Source organism: Dipodomys merriami, unplaced genomic scaffold (assembly GCF_024711535.1).
Source record: "Dipodomys merriami isolate MVZ:Mamm:240054 unplaced genomic scaffold, mDipMer1.0.p SCAF_19, whole genome shotgun sequence".
Taxonomy (NCBI): domain Eukaryota; kingdom Metazoa; phylum Chordata; class Mammalia; order Rodentia; family Heteromyidae; genus Dipodomys; species Dipodomys merriami.
The window spans coordinates 7,250,001-7,271,608 of record NW_027203270.1 but is presented as its reverse complement, the minus strand read 5'-3'; the positions used below and the strand labels follow the sequence as shown (position 1 = coordinate 7,271,608).

Below are 21,608 nucleotides of genomic sequence, written 5' to 3'. Positions count from 1 at the left end.
GACAAGATTCTTTGCTTAAGGCTGAGTAGTATTCCACTGTGGATATATATCATATTTTATTCTTCTATCCATCTACCCACAAAAGTCAAATAAAAAGGGTTGTGAGTTTATGTAGCCTAGTAGTAGTCCAGGAACTGTGCATGACTCCAAGTCTCAGACAGACACACCCCAATCTACATATGACCCAGCAGTCTAAGAATGTAACAAAAAGCCTGGAAATGAGTGAGACCCGGGGACATCTGCCTCCCCGTCACTGAAGCACTGTTCGCAATACCCAAATGTGGAGAAAACTGAAGGGCCCATTAATGGATGAATTGACAAAGAAAATGTAGAGGGGTTCATATTGAATGAGGTCATTTTAACAGAAAACAAAACAAAACAAAACAAAATGTCTCCTAACAAATATGTCATCCTGCTACAACTCTAAATCAGACTTACTCTGTGCTGCTTAAGAAATCACACATGGTGGCATTGTGACAACACTCTTTATTTGTGATGGTAAAGGACAGGGCCCTGTGCTCTCCATTGTTCAGCTCAGGGTCTGAACAGAGCACCTTTTCAGGGATGTCCTCGGAGTCAGCCCCGTTACATCATGGTGGCCTGCATCTGGACCACCAGGCAGGTGGTGGTGGTGGGTGATGGGAGCCCAGGGCCAGCAGCAGAGGGGACAGGGGATGTCAATCTCCATGGCTTGTGTCAGGAAGGCTGAGCTGGCCAAAAAGAGATCGATACAACTCTGTCCTAGAACACAAACAAAATAAATTGGTTAACACATTGGTTAACTTTTCAAGGTTAAGAAGAAAACTACAAAGCAAGGAAACACCCTCATCTGTTTCCTCAACTGAAAACATAGCCATGTAATTAAAAAATGCATCTCACAGCTCTTATCCACAAATACAAGAATATGAAACCCACAAGCAGCCAATCAAACAGTAAAATATGTAAATAATCCAGTGTGGCCAGATACCCTGTCTCCAGGGAATGAGTTTTCTATAAGTTTGCCCTTTACAGACAGGCTCTTCAGTAAGAAAACAAGATTGAATATTTTAATAGGATGTATGAGACTGCCACGCGATGAGGAGGATTCAATCAGACATAGGATGTAGGGGATATAATTTAGTTTTCATACATTTTCTTGGGCTTGGCAGTACTTGAAAAACAATGAAAATGACCCAGCAACAAGATTCCAATTACCATCATGTGTTCAGGAGTAGAACCAGGGTTCCCCCACTCCCAGTCTGCTTTCTCTAGTCTCTGCCTAACAAGCAATGTGATTGGCTACATTTATTTCTAAAGTTGGATTTTGACATTAAGAAAAATCCTAACATGGCAGAGTCTTGGTGACATGAAAATACATTAAGTGATCACTTCCTACCTCTGTCTGTATTAAGTATAGCATGTACGTGGCATGCCCGCGCGCACACACACACACACACACACACGCATGCATGCAAGCGTGTGCACAAGTGCCCACACACACACATACACAAGTCATCGGCCAAGGTTTGGAAAATATCGAAGTGGGCAGGGACATGAGACAGAAGTTCCAGCACACTCTCCGTGGAAATGGAGCAGCTCTTCCTGCAGAAAGGAGGTTCAGCCCAAGGGAGATGTGGAGCCCAGGAGAGATTCATGTGAGATGGCTTTGTGGCCACGTCTGCAATGTACAGGTCCCACTAGGCCTCCTGGAGGCAGGGGGTACACAGCTAACACAATGATCCAGGGAGCTGACAACCCTGAAGAGTGCTACACCAGCTCTGATATCTTCAGATCTAGCCCAAAAGACAGCAGTCTGCTCTGTTAAGAAAATAGGCTTCAACATACTGCTATTATTGGTCTTTTATATAAATATAAATATATATATATATATATATACATATATATAATTTGAATTTTTGGAAACTTTAGCTGTGCTGTCAACTTTGGAAAAAGTATCTCAGTTTACCGTGTTGAGTTGGCATTGTACAGAAATTAATAGCCATATTGGTCTAGAAATGTTAAACTTAATTTTTTTCCATTTGTACAGGGGTAAACGCACTGTATTAAATATGTAAGGTCTTATCTACGTGGGTTTGATTACAGAAACTAATAAAGTATTCTCTAAATAATGAAAAAAAAAAAAAAAAAAGAAAATAGGCTTCAGCCGGGTGCTAGTGGCTCACGCCTGTAATTCTAGCTACTCAGAAGGCTGAGATCTGAGGATCACCGGTGAAAGCCAGCCCGGGAAGGAAACTCCATGAGACTCTTATCTCCAATAAACCACTAGAAAATCAGAAGTGGTGCTGTGGCTCAAGTGGTAGAGCACTCGCCTTGAGCTGAAGAGTGCAGGGACAGCGCTCAAGCCCCGAGTTCAAGCCCCATGACCGACCAAAAAAAAAAAAAAAAAAAAAAAAAAGAAAATAGGCTTCAGAGGACACTCTCCCTGTCTCTGCTCTCATCACTAAAACTCTATCTTCCCAACAGTGTTTTGAGTTCAGAAAAAAAAAAAAAAACCCACAAAAACTTTTGTCTTTTGTTGAAATCATCCTATTGTAGTCGTGGAGATGCTACAATCAGAAAACAGCAGTAAGCTTCACAAAAGTAAAAAGTGAAAAATCTTAAACTATAGAAAGCAAAATGTAAAGTAACCTCTCATGATGTGGACCCCAGGGCAGACAGGGAATTTATACTACAGGGATTTTATTGCAAGAATTTGCCCAGACTCTCCCCTTGAGGCCTGCTGACAAGAGAGCACACCCTGAGCTCCAGCCACCTCTTTTGTTCCCTGTGTACACATCGTGTGGCTGGCCACCACCAGCCCAGACACACAGGCGTTCAGCTTGCCACAGAAACAGCAGTACCACCCTGACCAGACTTCACCACATAAGCCAGCCTACTCAACAGTAAACACAAATCTCTTTAGCCACTTAACAGCAGAATTAAATGACATGAAGGAGGGAGTTGCTATGAGTTCAGGACAGTACGGCCCCAGGCTGCTGAGAGGAAGATGTGAGGCTGAGTGCTATTCAGCCTTCCCACACCCGTGCTTACCTGCACCAGCGCCATCACTGTCTGGAGCAAATGCTTCCTCTCTCCATGCCCCAGCAGCAATGCAACTGCTTTGATCACTTCACACTCAAGTGTGCAAAGTGGACCAACATAAGCAGCTGCTTATGGCAAAGCATCCTGGGAGGCACAGTGGTTTGAGTTCTAAGAACACTGGGGAGGGGAAGGCTGTGATACCAAGAGGGCAATTCCAAGAAACATCCTCAAGCAACTTCACTGTAGACCTGCAAAGCACCTCAATCCCCATTTCAGATTGCACCATCTCTGTCCAACATGGCCACAACCTGCCACATGCTACTTCTGCTTCTTTCCAGCAGCTCTCTGCCCTCTGCCTTGGCACTGTAATCAGGCCGCTATGGAACAGCCCTCTTTGGGGCCCAGGGCCATCATGAGTCCAACCTTCTGTTCCAGGAGCAGGGGGTAGCACCGCGGGCCTTGTGCTGGGTGCTGGTGAGACTGGCATGGCAGGAGGTGGCAGCCCTGGAACCCTGCAAGAATTTCACAAACCCTGCATCCAGTTCATAGTAACTTTAAATAGTAGCAAAGGATACAATTATCACGATACTGTAGGTTTACAAGCAAGCCTTTGTAATTCATACAATGAAATCTCTAAGCCACACTGACTTGATACCCACCATCATTTACTTACGTAACACATAACTCTTTTTACTTTTGGACAGTCATGGGGCTTGAACTGAGCTCTTTTGCTCAAGGCTCCATTTCTGGTTTTTGAGTGGTGAATTAGAGATGAGTCTCATGGACGCTTTTGTGCCTGGGTTGGCTTTGAACCATGGTCCTCAGATCTCAGCCTACTGAGTGGCTAGGATCACAGGCTTGAACCACTGGCACCCAGCTCAAAAGTAAATACTTTAACTTGAAAAAAAAATTTTTTTTTTTGAATGCCAGTCCTGGGTCTTTGAACTCAGGGCCTGGGTACTGTCCCTGAGCTTTTGTGCTCAAGGCTAGTGCTCTACCAATTGAGCCACAGCTCTACTTTCAGCTTTTCGATGCCTAACAGGAGCTAAGAGTCTCGCAGACTTTCCTTTTTCTGCTTAGGCAAGCTTTGAACCGGGATCCTCCAATCTTAGCCTCCTGAGTAGCTAGGATTACAGATGTGAGCCACTAGCACCTGAGTTTAACTTGAAAATTTCACAGCATCTTTTTGTTTGCATGCATGTACACATGTATGTAGTATATATTTTTGTATGCCAGTCCTGGGCTTGACGTCAGGGCCTAGGTGCTGTTCCTTAGCACTAACTCTACCACTCCAGCCACAGCTCCACTTCCAGCTTCTTGGTAGTTGAAATAACAGTAGGCTGGCTGCTTGGGGACTGGCTTTGAACCACAATCCTCAGATCTCAGTCTCCTGAATAGCTAGGGCTACAGGTATGAGCCACCAGTACTCTGCCATCTTTTTATTTTTTAAATTGGCATTTCCATTTGACTTCCCCAACAGATTTTTATTCTTCTATAATTGCTTTATGCTTAAAATTTTTGCAATTAAAAAATAGAAATAAGGGGCTGGGAATGTAGCTTTGTGGTAGAGTGCTTGCCTACCATGGATGAAGCCCCGGGTTTGATTCCTCAGTGCCACATAAACAGTAAAAGCCAGAAGTGGTGCTATGGTTCACGTGCTAGCCTTGAGCAAAAGAAGCTAAGGGACAGTGCCCAGGCCCTGAGTTCAAGCCCCAGACTGGCAAAAGAAGAAAAAAAAAGAAAGAAAAATATTTTAACTTCTTGGGGCAGCAGTCTTAACAATGATTAAGCATTTCTTCTGAGTTGGGTTATCTATGTAATTATGATCAGGGCATCTAATATATACAATGCCAGCACAATACAGTAATGTCAGAATGAGCATGTAATATGGTACTGCAGATCCATTTGTTTGTGACACAGATGAGGCTTTTCCCTCCAATTTGTTCATGAAGCTAAAGATGAATATATACTGGAACAAAAGAAGGTCCAGCATCAACTGTCACATAAATAAGTACATAAGAATGAGAGGGAGCTGGGTGCCGGTGGCTCACGCTTGTAATCCTAGCTGCTAAAGATTGAAAGTCCATGAGACTCTTATCTCCAATAAACCACTCAGAAAACTGGAAGTAGCACAGTGGCTCAAGTGGTAGAGTGCTAGCCTTGAGCTGAAGAGCTGAGGGACAGTGCCCAAGTCCAGAGTTCAAGCCCCAGGACCAAAAAAAGAATGAGGGGTCATAACAATATCACGTCTTTTCATACTTTCTGAACATAAAGCATACAGTGAGCCACCACCAAAATTACCTTTATGATCTACCAGCTGACAACCCAACTCATGTTCTCCTATAATTTGAGTGAAAATAAAAGACCAGACAAGGAGTGGAGAAACATGCCTGGAATCTAGGCACTAGGAAAGCTGAGTCAGGATTATGTGTTCCAGGGCAACCTGGGCTACATAGAGAGAGATCCTGCCACAAAACAAAACACAAAACAAAGAAACCTAAAAGAAAAAAATGAAGACCTGGAAGCCATCTGACCTGCAGGGTTCTCTTTATACAGATTATGGGCAATTTCTCTTCTCAATCCCTGCACCCGTTTTTCCAGCTGGCCTCCTGTTTGGTACCCTGAAGGTCTTGCCCTTCAGGTCCAGTTCATGATACCTAGAGACAGTGCAAAGTAGCTTTGTACAAAGCAGGACAACTGTGAAAGGTCAGCAAAAGGGAGGCTGCCCCACTAACCCAAGTGTGTTCTATACCTTCAAATTCTATCTACTTTGTCACAGCCAGTATAAAGATGGAGGCATAGGGTGCTGGGAAGGTGGCTCAGTGGTAGAGCGCTTGCCTTGCATGCATAAGGCCCTGGGTTCGATTCCCCGGCACCATATAAGCAGAAAAAGCCGGAAGTGGGGCTGAGGCTCAAGTGGTAGAGCACTGGTCTACAGCTGAAGAGCTGGGGGACTGTGCCCAGGCCAAGAATTCACGCTCCACAACCGACAGAAAAAAAAAAAAAAAAAAAAAAAAAGATGGAGGCATAGGAAGCACAAAGCTTTCCCCACACTTAGAGGATGCTAGACCTGGAGTCAACTGAGAGAAAGGCTGAAACATCTGAAAAACAAAAATACTGTGTGCACCTTGACCTCATCCCAGGAAGTAGAAGAAGCGAGGCACTCACAAGGCTGATGCACAGTGAGCCTGATCTGCAGCAGGGCGCTTCCCCCTGACACCCCAGACTGGGCTGTGTGGGGGGTGGCCTAACAGTCCTCCAGGCTAACCCTGTCTACCTTTGGCTCTCCAGAGGAAGTGTGGAGTTTACGACTTCTGGTCCTCTTAAGGCTATGCAAATTAACTTGGCTGTTGCTTTTTAAAATACATAACTCCTGCTGCTGATCATATTAGGAATCAAGATTCACACCTCTAATCTGAAACACTTCCCCCACTTTATCCCCATTCTTGGTCTTGATGGCCAGTGGGAATGTCTATAGAAACGTATTAATGTTGGTATCATGCTGGAAAAAAAGTGACCGAGTAATTAACAGGACTTGGACCTAAGGTAGAAGGTCGATAGCAGGGGCTCTTCCTTGAATTAAAATTTAACTTACCCTTTATTGCAACCTACAAAAGCAAGTAATGAGCACTAACATTTTTATTTCTTTTAAACTGTCATTTAGGCTATAGAGGGGATAATTACCTATCTCTAGTGTAGTAAGGTTTTATAACCCTTAGTGAGGCATTTTCTAATTTAATATTTTTACTATATTATCATAAAACCTGTTTCAGAAAAAAAAAAAGATCATGGATTAGCAGCCATTTTCTATAAAGACAGAATGTGTGTGTGTGTGTGTGTGCAGTGCATGTGTGAGGAGCAGACTTCCTGGAGAGTTCTTCTGAGGACTCAGGGGCACAGTCTAGGTCTAGCTGTGAGCCTCAAGCATGTGGCAGGTAAGTGAGTGCACACGTATAACAATATAGCCCCCGGACAAACACATGGACCCAGCACATTCCCTGTAGTTCCATGCAGGTTCCTCACATGTCTGCAACGACCACTTTCACAATGTTAGTTGGGCAAACAGAACAAAGGAGCATATTAAACCTGCAAATGGTCTGTGTGGGACTTTAGATCAGAAGCTGATGGCATCAGGGGCCCTGAGGGAATTCTACTATCTGCTCTCTCTAAGACCACAAGTCCTGCTCTGCCTAGAAACCCAAGCTCCAAGACAATCCCGACCTGACACACCTAGCACTCCTGTGGTCAGGGCAGATGGACTGGCCAGAAGCAGCAGCCGTTCTCTGCTCCCTAAAAAAAGTCTATTCAGGTAGATCACAATGTCTAAGCAAGAACCACACCTCAGTCTTTCAAATGTACAAGAAACAATAATGCTGATCTCCTGATTAAAATTATTCAAATAATCTAAATAGAGTATGATGGCACATGCCTGTAATCCTAAAACTTGGATGCTGAAGCAAGAGGATTAGGAGTTGGAGGCCACCCTGGGCTATACAGTAAGACCCTGTCTCAAAAAGCAAATAGGGTTACATCCAGAACTTTCCCTTGATTAATGTGAAATTATTCCTTTGTTGCCTCATGAGTGAGATGTGATCCCTAAGGCACAGGCAGCAGGAATCCTGGCCTTTCCTTCCTCTCTACTCCTCCAGGTCTTCTGCATGCTGCAGGACTTTGCATGCACACTGCAGTGCTTCGGCTTTTTTTTTTTTTTCCTGCTGAATCTAACCCCCAATATATATATTTAAGAACCAAGGGAGAACAACAGAACGTGACAGGAAAAATGAGATTAAGGGTTCCAGTGCTTCCTGCATTCATGTCTGGCAGAGTCTGGATTAAACCCAAAACCATTTGAGGCAATTCAACAGACAGAAGGCCAATGCAGAAATTCACATGTGTGCCTGCACCTCAAGCCACTGATGACAAACATGTGCTTCCAAATGTGCTGGTGATGTCACTGCTGTCACCTTTCATCACATTTGTGTTTTGAACACATTTACTTAGTGCTATGAAAGCTTATAAACACTCACTAGATGAGTATGGCTCTTGCCTTAAAATACAACCTAGGAGTATGTATTCAATAAACAATGTCTGAATGCTTACTTGAACTTCCCTAGCTACCATGGAGGATCACCAACATGTGGCACCCAGTCTGGCATAGCCTACTCCACATGCAGACACATAGGAATTCACTCTGTGACTCGCCCTTATTGCTCCTAGACCAGTCTTCCTGCTAACTCAACTGAATCCTCCAGTCTGCAGAAGCTCCAAGAAGACTCTCACATCTTCAGTGCTAATCCCAGCATCACCAGCCTAATCTAGCTGGGTGAGAGCAAGCAGAGGACACAGAGGACATCACTGAGGCAAGCACCAGTAGCTCACATCTATAATCCTAGCTATTTAGGAGGCTAAGATCTGAGGATCATAGTTCAAATATAGTCCAGACAGCTTGCCCACAATTACTTCAACCACCAAAAAGCTGAAAGTGGAGCCATGGCTCAAGTGGTAGAACACTAGTCTGGAGCAAAAAAGCTCAAGGACAATGCCCAGGCCCTGAGTTCAAGGCCCAGGACTAGACAGACAGACAGAGACACACACCCATACACCATTGGCTCCTATATTCCTTTTTCTTTTCTTTTCTTTTTCAATGATGGGGTTCAAAATTGGGGCATTATACATGTGAGCAAGTGTCTTACCACCAAGCTACACCTCAGACCTGCCACTTACAGTCTAAATAGCTTCTCTCTGCTTTTACAAAGCTCCACTCTCTTCAGTTTTACCCATCAACATGCCCAGACAGTCTATAGATCTGCTGAGAAAGTTACCTTGGCAATTTTCATTTGGCACAAACTGGCAAATGGTACTGAACAAGGGGTCCTCTTCCAGGAAGAAGCAAGTTCCTGTTCTAACCATCAGAAACTGAAGTGGGCCGAAGGGCAAAGGCTGGGCACTGCTCCACTGTCCTGCCAGAAATCCCCGAAGGTCCTGGACAACAGCTTTCTCTCATGTATAGTGACAGTCACCAAACACCACTGATCATTTGTGCTGGCACACAGCACATAATGAGTGTGCAGTGCTGCAACCTGGGGTCTGAGCTGGTTCTGGCTGTGGCTCAGATCCATGGCCTGCGGTGAATTCCGTATTCTCCCAAATCCCTGCTTGCTCAGCAATAAGACAGCAGCAGTGTCCTCCTTAACTATGGTGGTTTTATATTGCTAAGCAAAGTCCTTGCTGCATAAACAGCCCAATCATCCAGAATGTTACAAAATGCCACAAGACATAGCAACCAACACAATAGAACCTACGAGTCCATCTGAATGCCCTGTGGTTGGCTCCCAAGAACACAGGATACTAAAGGATATTTTCCTTTACCTTTTATTCCTTATTCCTTCTGTTGCTCTGACCCAAACTGTCCTGATCAACATCAGTGACCATGACCTACAGGAAGAATATGTTGATGGAAACAGCAGGCGAGAGTTCCATGCTAAAGGGTGACGCAGTGCCCACCCCAGGATGGGACTCACACGGAAACACAAGATTGCCAAGAGGATAAGTCAGAAGGCCACCCAAGAGCAAAGCCAGAAGCAGCACTAATCAATAGTAAGCATCACTTAGGATAGCATTCAAGTCAGGAATACAAAAAGCTTAGGGTTCTGGAGGGCAACCAAGTAGAAGTCAGAGCAGAACTCTCCCATACTTACCCTCTTTAAGTCCCCAACAATAAGAGGATCACAGACTTCTTTCTTGAAATCACACCTCATTCCTTTCCTGAAGGCACATGACACTGAAAGCTAAACCAAATTGGAGTGACAGAAAACACAAATAGCACAAAACAGAGAACAGAAGTAAAAGAAAGCAACCTTCCTTCTCCCAAGATCTGTAACAGTTTCAAATTGGCAAAGTAGCTGACAGTGACTCAGAGAATCCCCTCCTTTCACTAATTACCTAAATCTGGATACAAGGCAGCTTAAACCGCAGCTGCCCAAAACTGCCACAAGGTGGCAATACATGACTCATTTCTAAGGAGCCCAGGCAACCCGGAAGCTGGAGCAAACTAGACCCATCAATTAGCAGTGTGTCGGTTCTCATCACCATCCTCCCAGGGCTTGAAGGAGACTTGGGAAGGTCTGTTCCAGTGCACTCTTTTGGTCAGGTCAGAACTAGGTCCTTCAAACCTCTGCAAATGCTTTTAGCCCTATAGCTTTAAATTATAGATGGTGACGTTTGGCCTCTGGCCCATCTCCTAAAGATCAGACAGACTCAAGATTTATAAACGTTCAAAGAAGCAGGTTCAAGCCCCAAACAAAGGAACTAGAAGGATGGGGAGGAGGAGGAAGATGGGGAGGAGGATGGGAAGGAGGAGAAAAGAAGAGAGCCAGAAGGAACCTAGGGTGAAATCTGAGGAGAGAAGAGGGGCAGAAGGAACCTAGGGTGAAATCTGGTGATCTTCTCTCACTTTAACAAAGATAGAAAAATACTTCAAACTTTCATCGCTCCACTCATGTCACTCACGTTCTTTTAAAAATTACCTTAGTGGACTTAACAAAAACAAACAAAAAAAGGTGGAATGGGGACAGAAGCCATTCTTCAGGCAAAAGGGACACTGCTCCTTTCCTGTGCATTAATATTCCGTATTCCTGGGGTGATTTCCACGTTCACAGTTTGACTGTTTTATAACAGATTTGATGAGAGAGAAGACAAATAGCCTCACAAAGGAAAGATGACAAAATCATCTCACTATTTTTTAGCAGGGTTTTCTCTTTATTTTTAGTCTGGAATCTGGTACAAGCTCTCTGCCTTGCTGGAGATGTTTAATATTAACGTCAGGCCACTGTGATCGTAGCAATAGAGTTGGCCAGTGTTGTGTTTACGGTTTTGTGACTGCTGGCTTCAGGAAGATGAAGCTCCTTGTTCAAACAGCAGCCCCTCTAACAGCTCCTGTTAAAAGCAAGGGGATGCTTCACTGCTTAGACGTGAATCACTTCTTCTAGCAGCAAGCAGGGAAGGGAGATGATGCCAGTTACACTGGTATACACGAGAGGACTGCTGCCCCGTGACCCTGGACCTGGGGGCGTCACAGGATGCACCTCCTGTTTCACTGAACTTCAACTTTCAGGGGGGTCAAAACATGCAAAAAAATTAGTGAGGGGATTCACGATCAGCCTGGAGAGTCTCAGCCATGCACTCTCGCTTTTATGTTTGGCAATAATTTGGGAGGGTTTTTGTTTTTTGCTTAGAAACACAGTCCAATCCAAATACAAAAACAGGAACTGCTGAGCAAACACAAGACAGCCAGTCCACAGATCTGAGTGGGAGAGGGACTGCTGGACAGACAGCAGGAGCAAGCTCGTCTACCTGCTGCCCAAGGCTCAGTCCTCCTCTCCATCCTCCTTGCTCTTCTCCCACATTCAGCCCTGTCCTCCTCCAACATCCTGCTGTCCTGGCAACTCTGTTCTCTGCTTTGACCATCTCCTCCGTGTGAAGGTCGCCAAAGCCAGAACTCCATTCCCACACAATCTTTAGCCACTCTGCCAACTGAAAATAACTGCACCTACTCTGCCCTGCAAGGCTGTCCTGTCTGCCATTTCTATACATAATGGCAACAGATTCTGTAAATACAAGCGCTACATTTAACTTGTAGCCAAGTTTCAGAGATCAATACCATATTTTCTAATTAGAAAATTAAACTCAACTTGAAATAGAGCTCTAACTTAGTTTACTCAAAAAATAAAATGGGGGGCTGGGAAGGTGGCTCAGTGGCAGAGCGCTTACCTTGCATGCATGAGGCCCTGGGTTCGGTTCCTCAGCACCACATAAGCAAAAGAAAAAATAATAAAAAATAGAAGCTGGGCACCCATGGCTCACACCTGTAATAAAAAAAAAAAAAAAAGAAAATGGGAACTGCTGCCTGCATTAGTGTCCTTCAAAGGGCTTCCTCCTCTTCTAAGGAAATGGAGAGGAATGTGAACTGGGTTTGGTGGCTCACCCCTGTAATCTTAGCTATTCAGGAGGCTGAGACTCCAGGATCTGGGTTCAAAGCCATCTCAGGTAGGAAAGTTTATAAGAGTCTTATCTCCAATTAACCACCAAAACAAAACAAAACAGAAAGGTCTAAATTCAAGCTCCAGGAACTACACCGAAGAGAAAAAAAGGAGGGGGAGGAGGGAAAGGGAGAAGGGGAGAGGGAGAGAGAGAGAGGGGGGGGGAAGGAGGGAGGGAAGGAGGGAGGGAAGGAGGGAGGGAAGGAGGGAGAGAAAGAAGGAAGGAGGTAGAGGGAGGGAGGGAGGGAAGGAGGGAAAGAAGGAGGGAGGGAGAGGGAGAAGGAAAGGGAGGGAGATCTGCAAAAGGCAACTCTGTGCTAGTGCTGGTCAGGTAACCCTTCTCCAATGGTTCTTTTCACATCCACAACAAGACCATCTCTCCCATACCAGTGGCACCACTGAGCGCCTGCAGTCTGCAGCTTGATGGCCTCAGCTGCTTACACTGCTGGCTTTAAAAAGCTTGATTGCTAAGTACAAAATGAGTAGTTTGCAATTCTTCCCCTGGAAGCTGGGGTGCCTGTGGTGCTGCATACTTGTGCCTCTGCCACAGGATCGAGCTGTGGTAGAGGCGACGGAGTGCTGCCAAGTGTGTGTATGAGAAAATGTGTATTGATTTCTTCTTTCTTATAAGGGAGCACAAAGCATTGAAGAACAATTGCTCGTCTTTGCAGCGTTTCCCATTCCACACTAGAGACAAAGGCCCAGCCCCCACCCCCCTGAAAAGCAGAGGAGAAAGCACAGGAAATGTTGGGGGCCACCATAGCCTGCAGGCCTACTACTGATCACCTCAGCTATCTGGGCTCAGGTAATTTCCCTCTCAGGCTGATGTTTCCTCATCTATATTGGAAAAGAAAGACTCTCCAGTCTTATTTACCTTTAAAGTGGAGGTGCCCAGAGGGTAAAAGAGTTCATGTTTATAAAGTGTTCCACTCCCCAGAGGGAGACATGGATAAAACACAAGGTGTGGCTATGGCTCATTCCAGGCCTCATTTCCTGGGTAGTTAGTAACAGCAGCTCCCAAAACAGGTGCTTCCCAGCAACTGGACCTCAGTGCACACTGAGGCAGTGCCTTTTTCTACAGATCCTTCTTGGTTTGACACTTAATGCCAACACTAAAAATCACAAAAGGTAACTATACACAATGCATTCCAGAACTTCTATTTGTTTCTTAAATCATGAAAGCAGTCCAAAACACTGATCTGAAGTATAAGTGATCATCATAAAGTCCTGCTGGTGCTCTCCATGTAGGAGGGTCGCCAAAAACCAAGCCTGGTACAAACATTACAGACAAGCTGGCCAGGAGGATTACTGCAGAATATAGAGCTCAGGAAAGTGATTGAAAAGTAAGAGTACTCTTAGAAAATCTTTTCCCAAAGTTCATCCTAGTAAAAAAGACCTCAAAAACCTTCTAAGTGAAGGGCTAGAAATGAGAAGCCCACAAACCACACTCTTCCTTTCTGGTGCCTTTCCAACAAGACCATGAGCTACAAATAAATTAAAGGTAGGCTCTCAAACTGCAACGCTCTAGAAAGGAGGCACACACCTCAAAGAATGAAGAGGCAACCTGGTGCTCAACACTATGTAATATGGACATAAAGCAAAGCGTTCACAGAGCAAAGGACAGTAAATAGAAGGAGTCAGATGACCCAGAAAGCTTTTAGCAAAAGAGGCAAAAATCCTTCTTCTCATCAATCTTTTAGGATTGTTAGTAAAAATAATCACAGCAGTCAGTTTGTATATAGCCTTCTAAGCTGAAGGCCTTTGGGGGAGTTTTGGAAAGGAAGTCTATAACTAATTGTTTATAAGATGGCATAGATATGGATAGGTCTGTATCGTAGGCAAAGGGACAATGGCACAATATACAGACATTGTAACACAAATTGTTTATTTGAATAAATATCTGTAAATACCACGTTTAAAACAGTCCTTTCTCAGAAATAAAGAGTATATTTATTCTCTAGAACTGGTGAGCAAGAATGGCACTTTAAAAGGAAAAACACTAATCTGAGTACCAGTGACACATCTATAATCCTAGCTGCTTAGGAGGCTGAAATCCAGAGGAGACAGCCCCCTCTCCAAAATAACTAGCACAAAAGCCAGGCTGGAGCTGTGGCTCAAGTGGCAGAGCACCAGCTGAGTGAGTAAACAAACAGGCTGAGCAAGTGTGCGGCCCTGCGTTCTCCTCCAGTACTGGCCAAAAAGAAAAGAAAACCACTAAGGCACACAGAGAGGATATCTCAGGGTTGTACTATCCCTGAAGACCAGAGAATATACCATTTGTTCAAGAATTCCAAGCCAGTTCCCAAGCTCTGAGCAGGCTGACAGCACTGAAAAAAGACCCCATATAAAGTCTTGCAAAAATACTTGTGCTACAAAAAAATGCTACATAAGGCAGGATACAATTAGAATTAAAACAAATTATTTCAAATGTATAAGCATAATGCTTTGATAACACCAGATAGAAAATTATAATAAACATAACCATATCTTCTTTAACTTGTAAGTTAACACTCATAGCAAGGAAAAAAAAATCTTAGTGTTTTTGTGAAGCATTGGGGAGGAACATGCAAAATGGGAGGATTCAGCAGAGAAAGAGCCATCCACCAAATGAGGTATGGGGATCACAAGAGTCCTCTGGCAAAAGGCTGGTAATTTCAAATAGTTATGAACACCTCCACAGGAAAGGATGGTGGAGGATAGGCTGGGAGCCCCTCCAAGTTAAGGAAGCAGAATGAAGACAGGAACGGGAGGAGGACATGTTCTGGGAAAGCAGGGCCCCACCCGAATGGAATAAGGGCATGCTGTTCCAACAGATGACAAAGACAAGAAAGATGGTAGCAAGGCAACCAAATACTGAAGGCCTTCAGTGTGGGATCCAAACTATTGAGTTGTTTTACAGCAAAGAGGAGTGGATGTGAAGAAGGCAAGTCTGGACATATGCAGAGCCCATGAGGTCAAATTGATAGTTAGAGGCTGTTAGGGTGATAAAAGTTTGGACAAGAAAGATCTGGACTCAAACAGAAAGGAGAAATGCAAAATGGAGGACACTGAGCAATATGCTGTAAAGAGATAAATTTCAAGTTTATAGTGAAATGCATCAGACAACAACCCAGTGCTTCCTACACTGTAAGTCCTATTATTTGCTATGTGATTTTCTTTTTACAAATAAGTAAGTGATGACACAGCATACTAAAATAGAAAATAAAAACTAACTCTTCTCTATTGGCAATGGCACAATGACATAGCCTCACAAGGCAAAGACATGGTGAAATAATCTAGCCTATCAAGAATCAGTCAAAAGTTCATATATTTGACTCAGAATTACTCCGATTCTAAGATCTTCACTGATTTCTATACAAATATATTCACTGAAGCACTGAAGAGAAATAAAAATAAACAAAAGAAACTGAAATGTCCAACAATAATAAATATCCCATAATGAAATATCTCATTTTTGACATGATCTTAAAACTAATGGCACTTTTTTTTTTTTTTTTTTTTTTTGGGTCCGGTCGTGGGGCCTGAACTCTGGGCCTGGGCGCTGTCCCTCAGCTCTTCAGCTCAAGGCTAGCACTCTACCACTTGAGCCACAGCGCCACTTCTGGCTTTTTCTTTTTGCTTATGTGGTGCTAAGGAATCGAACCCAGGGCCTCAGGCATGCAAGGCAAGCGCTTTACCACTGAACTACCTTCCCAGCCCAACTAATGGCACTTTCATGTGAGAAATTTATGGATAAAACCACCTGGTACAATGAATATAGATTAAAATAACTATAGCCAGGCGGGTACCCCGATTCACTCCTGCAATCTTACTGAATCAGGAGGCTACGATCTGAAGATCACAGTTCAAAGGTAGCCCAGGCAAGAAAGTCTGTCTTATCTCTGAGTTACCACCAAAAAGCAGGAAGTGAGCTATGGCATAAGTGGTAGAATGCTGGCCTTGAGGGGTAAAGTTCAGGGACAGCGCCCAAGCCATGAAATCAAGCCCCAGGACTGGCACCAAAAAAAGAAAAAAGAAAAGAAAGGGTAAATAAAAACAGACTCTGGTAGGGGGCAAGGCCATATGCATATATAAAACAGACAAGGAAACCCATTGAAATTGATTTTAGAAGGAGCAGAGGGAATAAGAGAAAGAAAGAAGGTAAAATTGACAGGTACACTGTATGTGCATATGGAAATGTCACAATAAAACCTATGTGCAACTAATATGTGCTAATATTGACAAAAATAAAAAAATAGCATTAAAAGGTTTATAGGGGCTGGGAAGGTGGCTCAGTGGTAGAGCCCTTGCCTTGCATGCCTGAGGCCCTGGGTTCAATTCCCCAGCACCACATAAGCAAAAAGAAAAAAAGCCGGAAGTGGTGCTGTGGCTCAAGTGATAGAGCGCTAGCCTTGAGCTGAAGGGCTGAGGGACAGCGCCCAGGCCCAGAGTTCAGGCCCCATGACCGGACCCAAAAAAAAAAGGTTTATAATACAAAGTTAACTAGGAAAAAAAAGATGCAAACAACTATGCATGTCTATACAAAAATACACAAAAAATTATGTGAAAAAAATAGCAGGATGTCTGATGAAGTTTTCTTTATCCTTTTTGTATTTTCCAAGTTTTCTTTTGTTCTTTGTCAGTCATAGGACTTGAATGTGGGACCTGGGCACTGTCTCTGGACTCTTTGCTCAAGGCTAGTGCTCTACCATTTTGAAACATAGCTCCACTTCTAGTTTTCTGGTGGTTAATTGGAGATAAGAGTCTCACAAACTTTCCTGCCCAGGTTGGCTCTGAACCATGATCATCAGATCTCAGCCTCCTGAATAGCTAGGAGTACAGATATGAGCTATCAGCACCCAGCTCAAGTTTTCTTCCAGAAGCATGCACTGCATTTGTGTGTGTGTGTGTGTGTGTGTGTGTGTGTGTGTGTGTGTGTGTGTGTGTGTGTGTGTGTGTGTGTGTGTGTGTGTGTGTGTGTGTGTGTGTGTGTGTGTGTGTGTGTGTGTGTGTGTGTGTGTGTGTGTGTGTGTGTGTGTGTGTGTGTGTGTGTGTGTTTGCCACTTCAAGATTTTTGCTAATAATTGGAGATTAAGAGTATTTTGGGTATCTGCCTTGGCTGGTCTTTGAACAGAGATACTCAGATCTCAGCTTCCTAAGTAGCTAGGCAGCTAGGATTACAGGTGTGAGCCATTCATACTTGGCTCAAAAAGTGGTTTGTTTTGCAGTGCTGAGGACCAAACTACAAGGCAACAGGTAATTCTACCACTGTGCTACACTCCTAGCTCTACTGAGAGGGTAGTGGCAGGGTTTGTTTTTTGTTTTACATTTTGGAAATATAATTTTTTATTGAGATTAAGTGATTACATAAATTTCACAGTATTGTGAGATAATGATACTTAAAGTCAAACACATTTTAACCTTCACAAGGCAAATTGTCATTATCATGGTCTATGTTAGTGAATTCTATGAGCTTTGACAATGCAACTATTTCTTCCACATTGTGTGATACATACATTTCTTTCCTTTTGCTTAGTTTAAGCTGTTCCCTCTTTCCTTCTCATTCCCTCCCTCCCATCACTGGGTAGTGGAGAGATTTAAACTGAAAGCTATGATCGTGCTTGCTGGCTTGCTTGGCTGGTGCTCTACCACTTGAAACATGCTTCGAGTGCACATGCATTGTTTTTAATCAGAGGATAAAAGATAGTGTCTTTAAGGAAGTTAGACATCTGTCTAACTCTGGCAGAGGTGAATTGTAAGAACAAAGTGACTGAATATGATGCATCAGAATTCAAAGCTGATTATAATGCCTAGGATCTAACCAGAAGAATTAGAGCAGGTTTGGGAATTAATGAATCCATACTAAAATGTGAATGACTGATAGGTCACTCACACACACACACACACACACACAAGCTTGAACTCAAGGCCTAGACACACACACACACACACGCACGCATGCTTGAACTCAAGGCCTAGACACTGTTCCTAAGATTTTGTGCTAAAGGGTAGCACTCTGTAGCTTGAGCCACAGCACTACTTCTGGCTTTTTGGTAGTTAATTGGAGATAAAGTCTCACAGACTTTCCTGCTGGGGCTGGGTTTAAACTACAATGCTCATATCTCAGCCTCCTGAGTTGCTAGGATTATAGGTTTGAGCTACTGGCACCCAGCTGGAATATATTTTTTACAAAAGAAAAAAATCTGTTCTCTCTGATAAGTGGAAATTAGATCTAAAATATACTGAGAGATGATATACAGGACTCTAGATACTCACACACAGTGAGACCAAAAGATGCTCTTAGGAGAGAAACACAAAGACGGAATGCCGAAGTGTCTCTTCATATTTATAGAAAATAATATACATATTGAAACAAACTCCAAGATATGGAAACAAGAGACTTCTCTTTTTTATCTTTTCTAAGTATGTAGTTTTTCACAATTCTGTCTTCTTTATCTTATGTATGATGCATTCAAGTGTCCATCTTTGAATGGGCTGGGGGATGTTACAGAACTTGAGGGAAGAAGAATGGAAAAGTGCAGCAGTGGAGCTCACTGGACAGTGATGAAAGCAACAAAACTCATGGGTGGAGACAGGAGGGAGGGACTGGGAGAGAGAGAGAGGGAACAGAAGACACTGCATGAAAGGAAATGTACTCATTACCTGACTCATGTAATTGTAATCCCTCTGTAAATCACCTCTATATAATAATAAAGTAAATTAATTTAAAAAGAATAAATTAAAACAGCATATTATAGTCAGTTAAACCTTTGTGCATTGTTAAAGAAAATTCTCCAAGGGTTTGATACCAAACTAGAATAAATAAATACATAATTTTAAAAAATAACAAGTTAAAAGAATTGAGATACAGCTGCAGACTTTTTTTTTTGGTCAGTCATGGGGGTTGAACTCCGGGCCTGGGCGTTGTCCCCCAGCTCTTCAGCTCAAGGTGAGCACTCTACCACTTGAGCCACAGTGCCACTTTCGGTTTTCTGAGTAGTTAATTGGAGATAAGAGTCTCATGGACTTTCCTGCCCAGGCTGGCTTTGAACCATGATCCTCAGACCTCACCTCTTGAGTAGCTAGGATTACAGGAGTAAGCCACTGGCACCCGGCTTCATCTGCATACTTTTTGAATGTATGTATGAAATGTGAAAATTAACAAAAGAAGCTATTGCAGTTAGTTTGGGAATTGGAGATGGTAAGTGACAGAGAGGTGAGTCTGATCAAGATACATGATATGCTTAAGTGGGCATGTCAAAATGTCCTTTGTACAACTAACTGATGCTAATAAGAATAAGTATTTTTTAAAAAAAGAAAGAAAAAGGAAAAAAAGAAAAACACTCAGGAAGCTGAGAACTGAAGTTCACAGTTTGAAGCCAGAGTAGGCAGGAAAGTCCATCGGACTCTGACCTTCAAATAACTACCAAAAAAAGGAAGAAGAGATGGGCACCAGTGGCTCATGCCTATAACCCTAGCTACTCAGGAGTCTGAGATCTGAGGATTGTAGTTCAAAGCCAGCCCAGGCAGGAAAGTCCATAAGACTCTTATCTCCAATTAACCACTAGAAAACCGCAAGTGGCACTGTGTCTCAAGTGGTAGAGCACTAGCCTTGAGCTGAAGAGGGCAGGGACCTGCCCAGGTCCAGAGTTCAAGCCCCACAACCAACAACAATAAAAAGGCAGAGGAGCTATGATCCAATAGTACCACCACAAAAAAAGAAAGAAAGAAAAAAACCTCAATCAAAACAACTTTAAATTATTTTCTAAAAAAGCTTTTAATTGAAAGGTGTGTACATATGGGTATATACAACTTCCCTCTGGCACACTATTTCCAATATTCTAAAAGCTTGCTGATTTCTTAGAAGTTGCACCACATGCACGTACCAGCTCCATTACTTGATGTTTAATCTGGGCAAGTTACTTAATTGCTCTATGCCTTAGTATTCCCATCATAAAATACGGATGTTGAGCATTTCACAGGTTTCCTATAAGGACTGAATGAAAATGTCCATGAAGGGCTTAGAGCAAGTAGATGCAATGTTGTTACCCTGCTCATCCCTTGCCTAGCACAAACAGGATGGCACACTTAGGTGGCTGAATCAGAGCAAAGAATGACTACACTCAGAAATGGAAATGGCATATATTTATTAGTAATCTAATGCCAGCTCAGTGATCATTGTGGAAAACATATTAATAATATGTATGAGTGACTAATCTAGACAAAGGTAAAAATCTTAGCTATCTGCCTACCCACTTTCAAGTTACTTAGTTATGATATAAAAGATACCTGGTAAGATATATTTGAGCAGGTGCCAGTGGCTCATGCCTGTAATCCTAGCTACTCAGGAGGCTGAGATATGAGGATCTTGGTTCAAAAAGCCAGAGCAGGCAGGAAAGTTCATAAGACTTTTTTTTTTTTATATATATATATTTTGGGTCCAGTCGTGGGGCCTGAACTCTGGGCCTGAGTGCTGTCCCTCAGCTCTTCAGCTCAAGGCTAGTGTTCTACCACTTGAGCCGGCTTTTTTCTTTTTGCTTATGTGGTGCTGAGGAATCGAACCCAGGGCCTCAGGCATGCAAGGCAAGCACTCTACCACTGAGCCAACTTCCCACCCCTCATGAGACTTTTTTCTCCAATTAACCACCAGAAAACCAGAAGTGGTGCTGTAGCTCAAGTGGTAGAGTGCTTGAGCTGAAGAGCTCAGGGACAGTGCCCAGGCCCAGAGTTCAAACCCACAACCAAAAAAAAAAAAAAAAAGATATATTTGAACAGCCAATAACAAAAGCTTTAAATAGCTGTTTGTCAAAGCTCATAGAATTCACAAACATTATAGACCATGATAATGACAATTTACATTATGAAGAAAATGTGTTTGCAACTTATAACTAAGTATCACTATCTCTTACTATACTGTGAAATTTGTGAAATTTATGTAATCACTTAATCTCAATAAAAATTATTTAAAAAAAAACACAAATCCTTAAGGGAAATATTTATACTCAATTAAGATATGTGCCTGAACAATTAACATATACTAAAAAAAAGACAGGAATATAAAATGGGTCCTGTTTGGGTGAGGGTATAAGGCAGGAAGGTCAAAATATTTTATGTACGTATATGAAAACAGAACCATGAAGCTTGTTGAGATTGGCTTGGGAAAGGAGGAAGAAGAAAGAGGGGATGAGAGATGGAGTAAGTCTGATCAAGATCCACTATATTAGCTGGGCACTAGTGGCTCATGCCTGTAATCCTAACTACTACCCAGGAGGCTAAGATCTGAGGATCGGAGTTCAAAGCCAGCCTAGACAAGAAAGTTTGAGAGACTCTTACCTCTAATTAACCACCAAAAAATCAGAAGAGTGCCAGCCTTGAGCAAAAGAGCTCAGGGACAGCACCCATGGTTCAGGGCCTATGACCAACAATAAATAAATAAATAAATAAATAAAATAAAATAAATAAATAAATAAATAAATAAATAAAAAAGGTAACTATATGTGTAGATGAACATGTCAAAATGAAACATCTTCATACAAGTAATTAATACTACTTACAACTGTAAAACAAAAC

The 21,608-nt window shown here is 42.9% G+C and overlaps 1 protein-coding gene across 6 annotated transcripts in view; it reads right to left on the bottom strand.

Annotated features, from left to right (window-relative positions):
- Positions 1 to 471: 471 nt before the first annotated feature.
- Aatf (apoptosis antagonizing transcription factor) overlaps positions 472 to 21,608 on the bottom strand; it is a 101,195-nt gene continuing 80,058 nt past the window's right edge. For 2 of the 6 annotated variants that reach the window (XM_070027125.1, XM_070027128.1), the window contains one exon: positions 472 to 741. In XM_070027125.1, the coding sequence (XP_069883226.1) occupies positions 678 to 741 (64 nt within the window). In that variant the 3' untranslated portion in view covers positions 472 to 677. Of the gene's footprint in view, positions 742 to 9,719; positions 9,810 to 10,821; positions 10,957 to 11,790; positions 11,886 to 21,608 lie in introns of those variants that run through there. The other 4 variants (XR_011373047.1, XR_011373048.1, XM_070027126.1 and 1 more) reach the window with 4 other exon arrangements.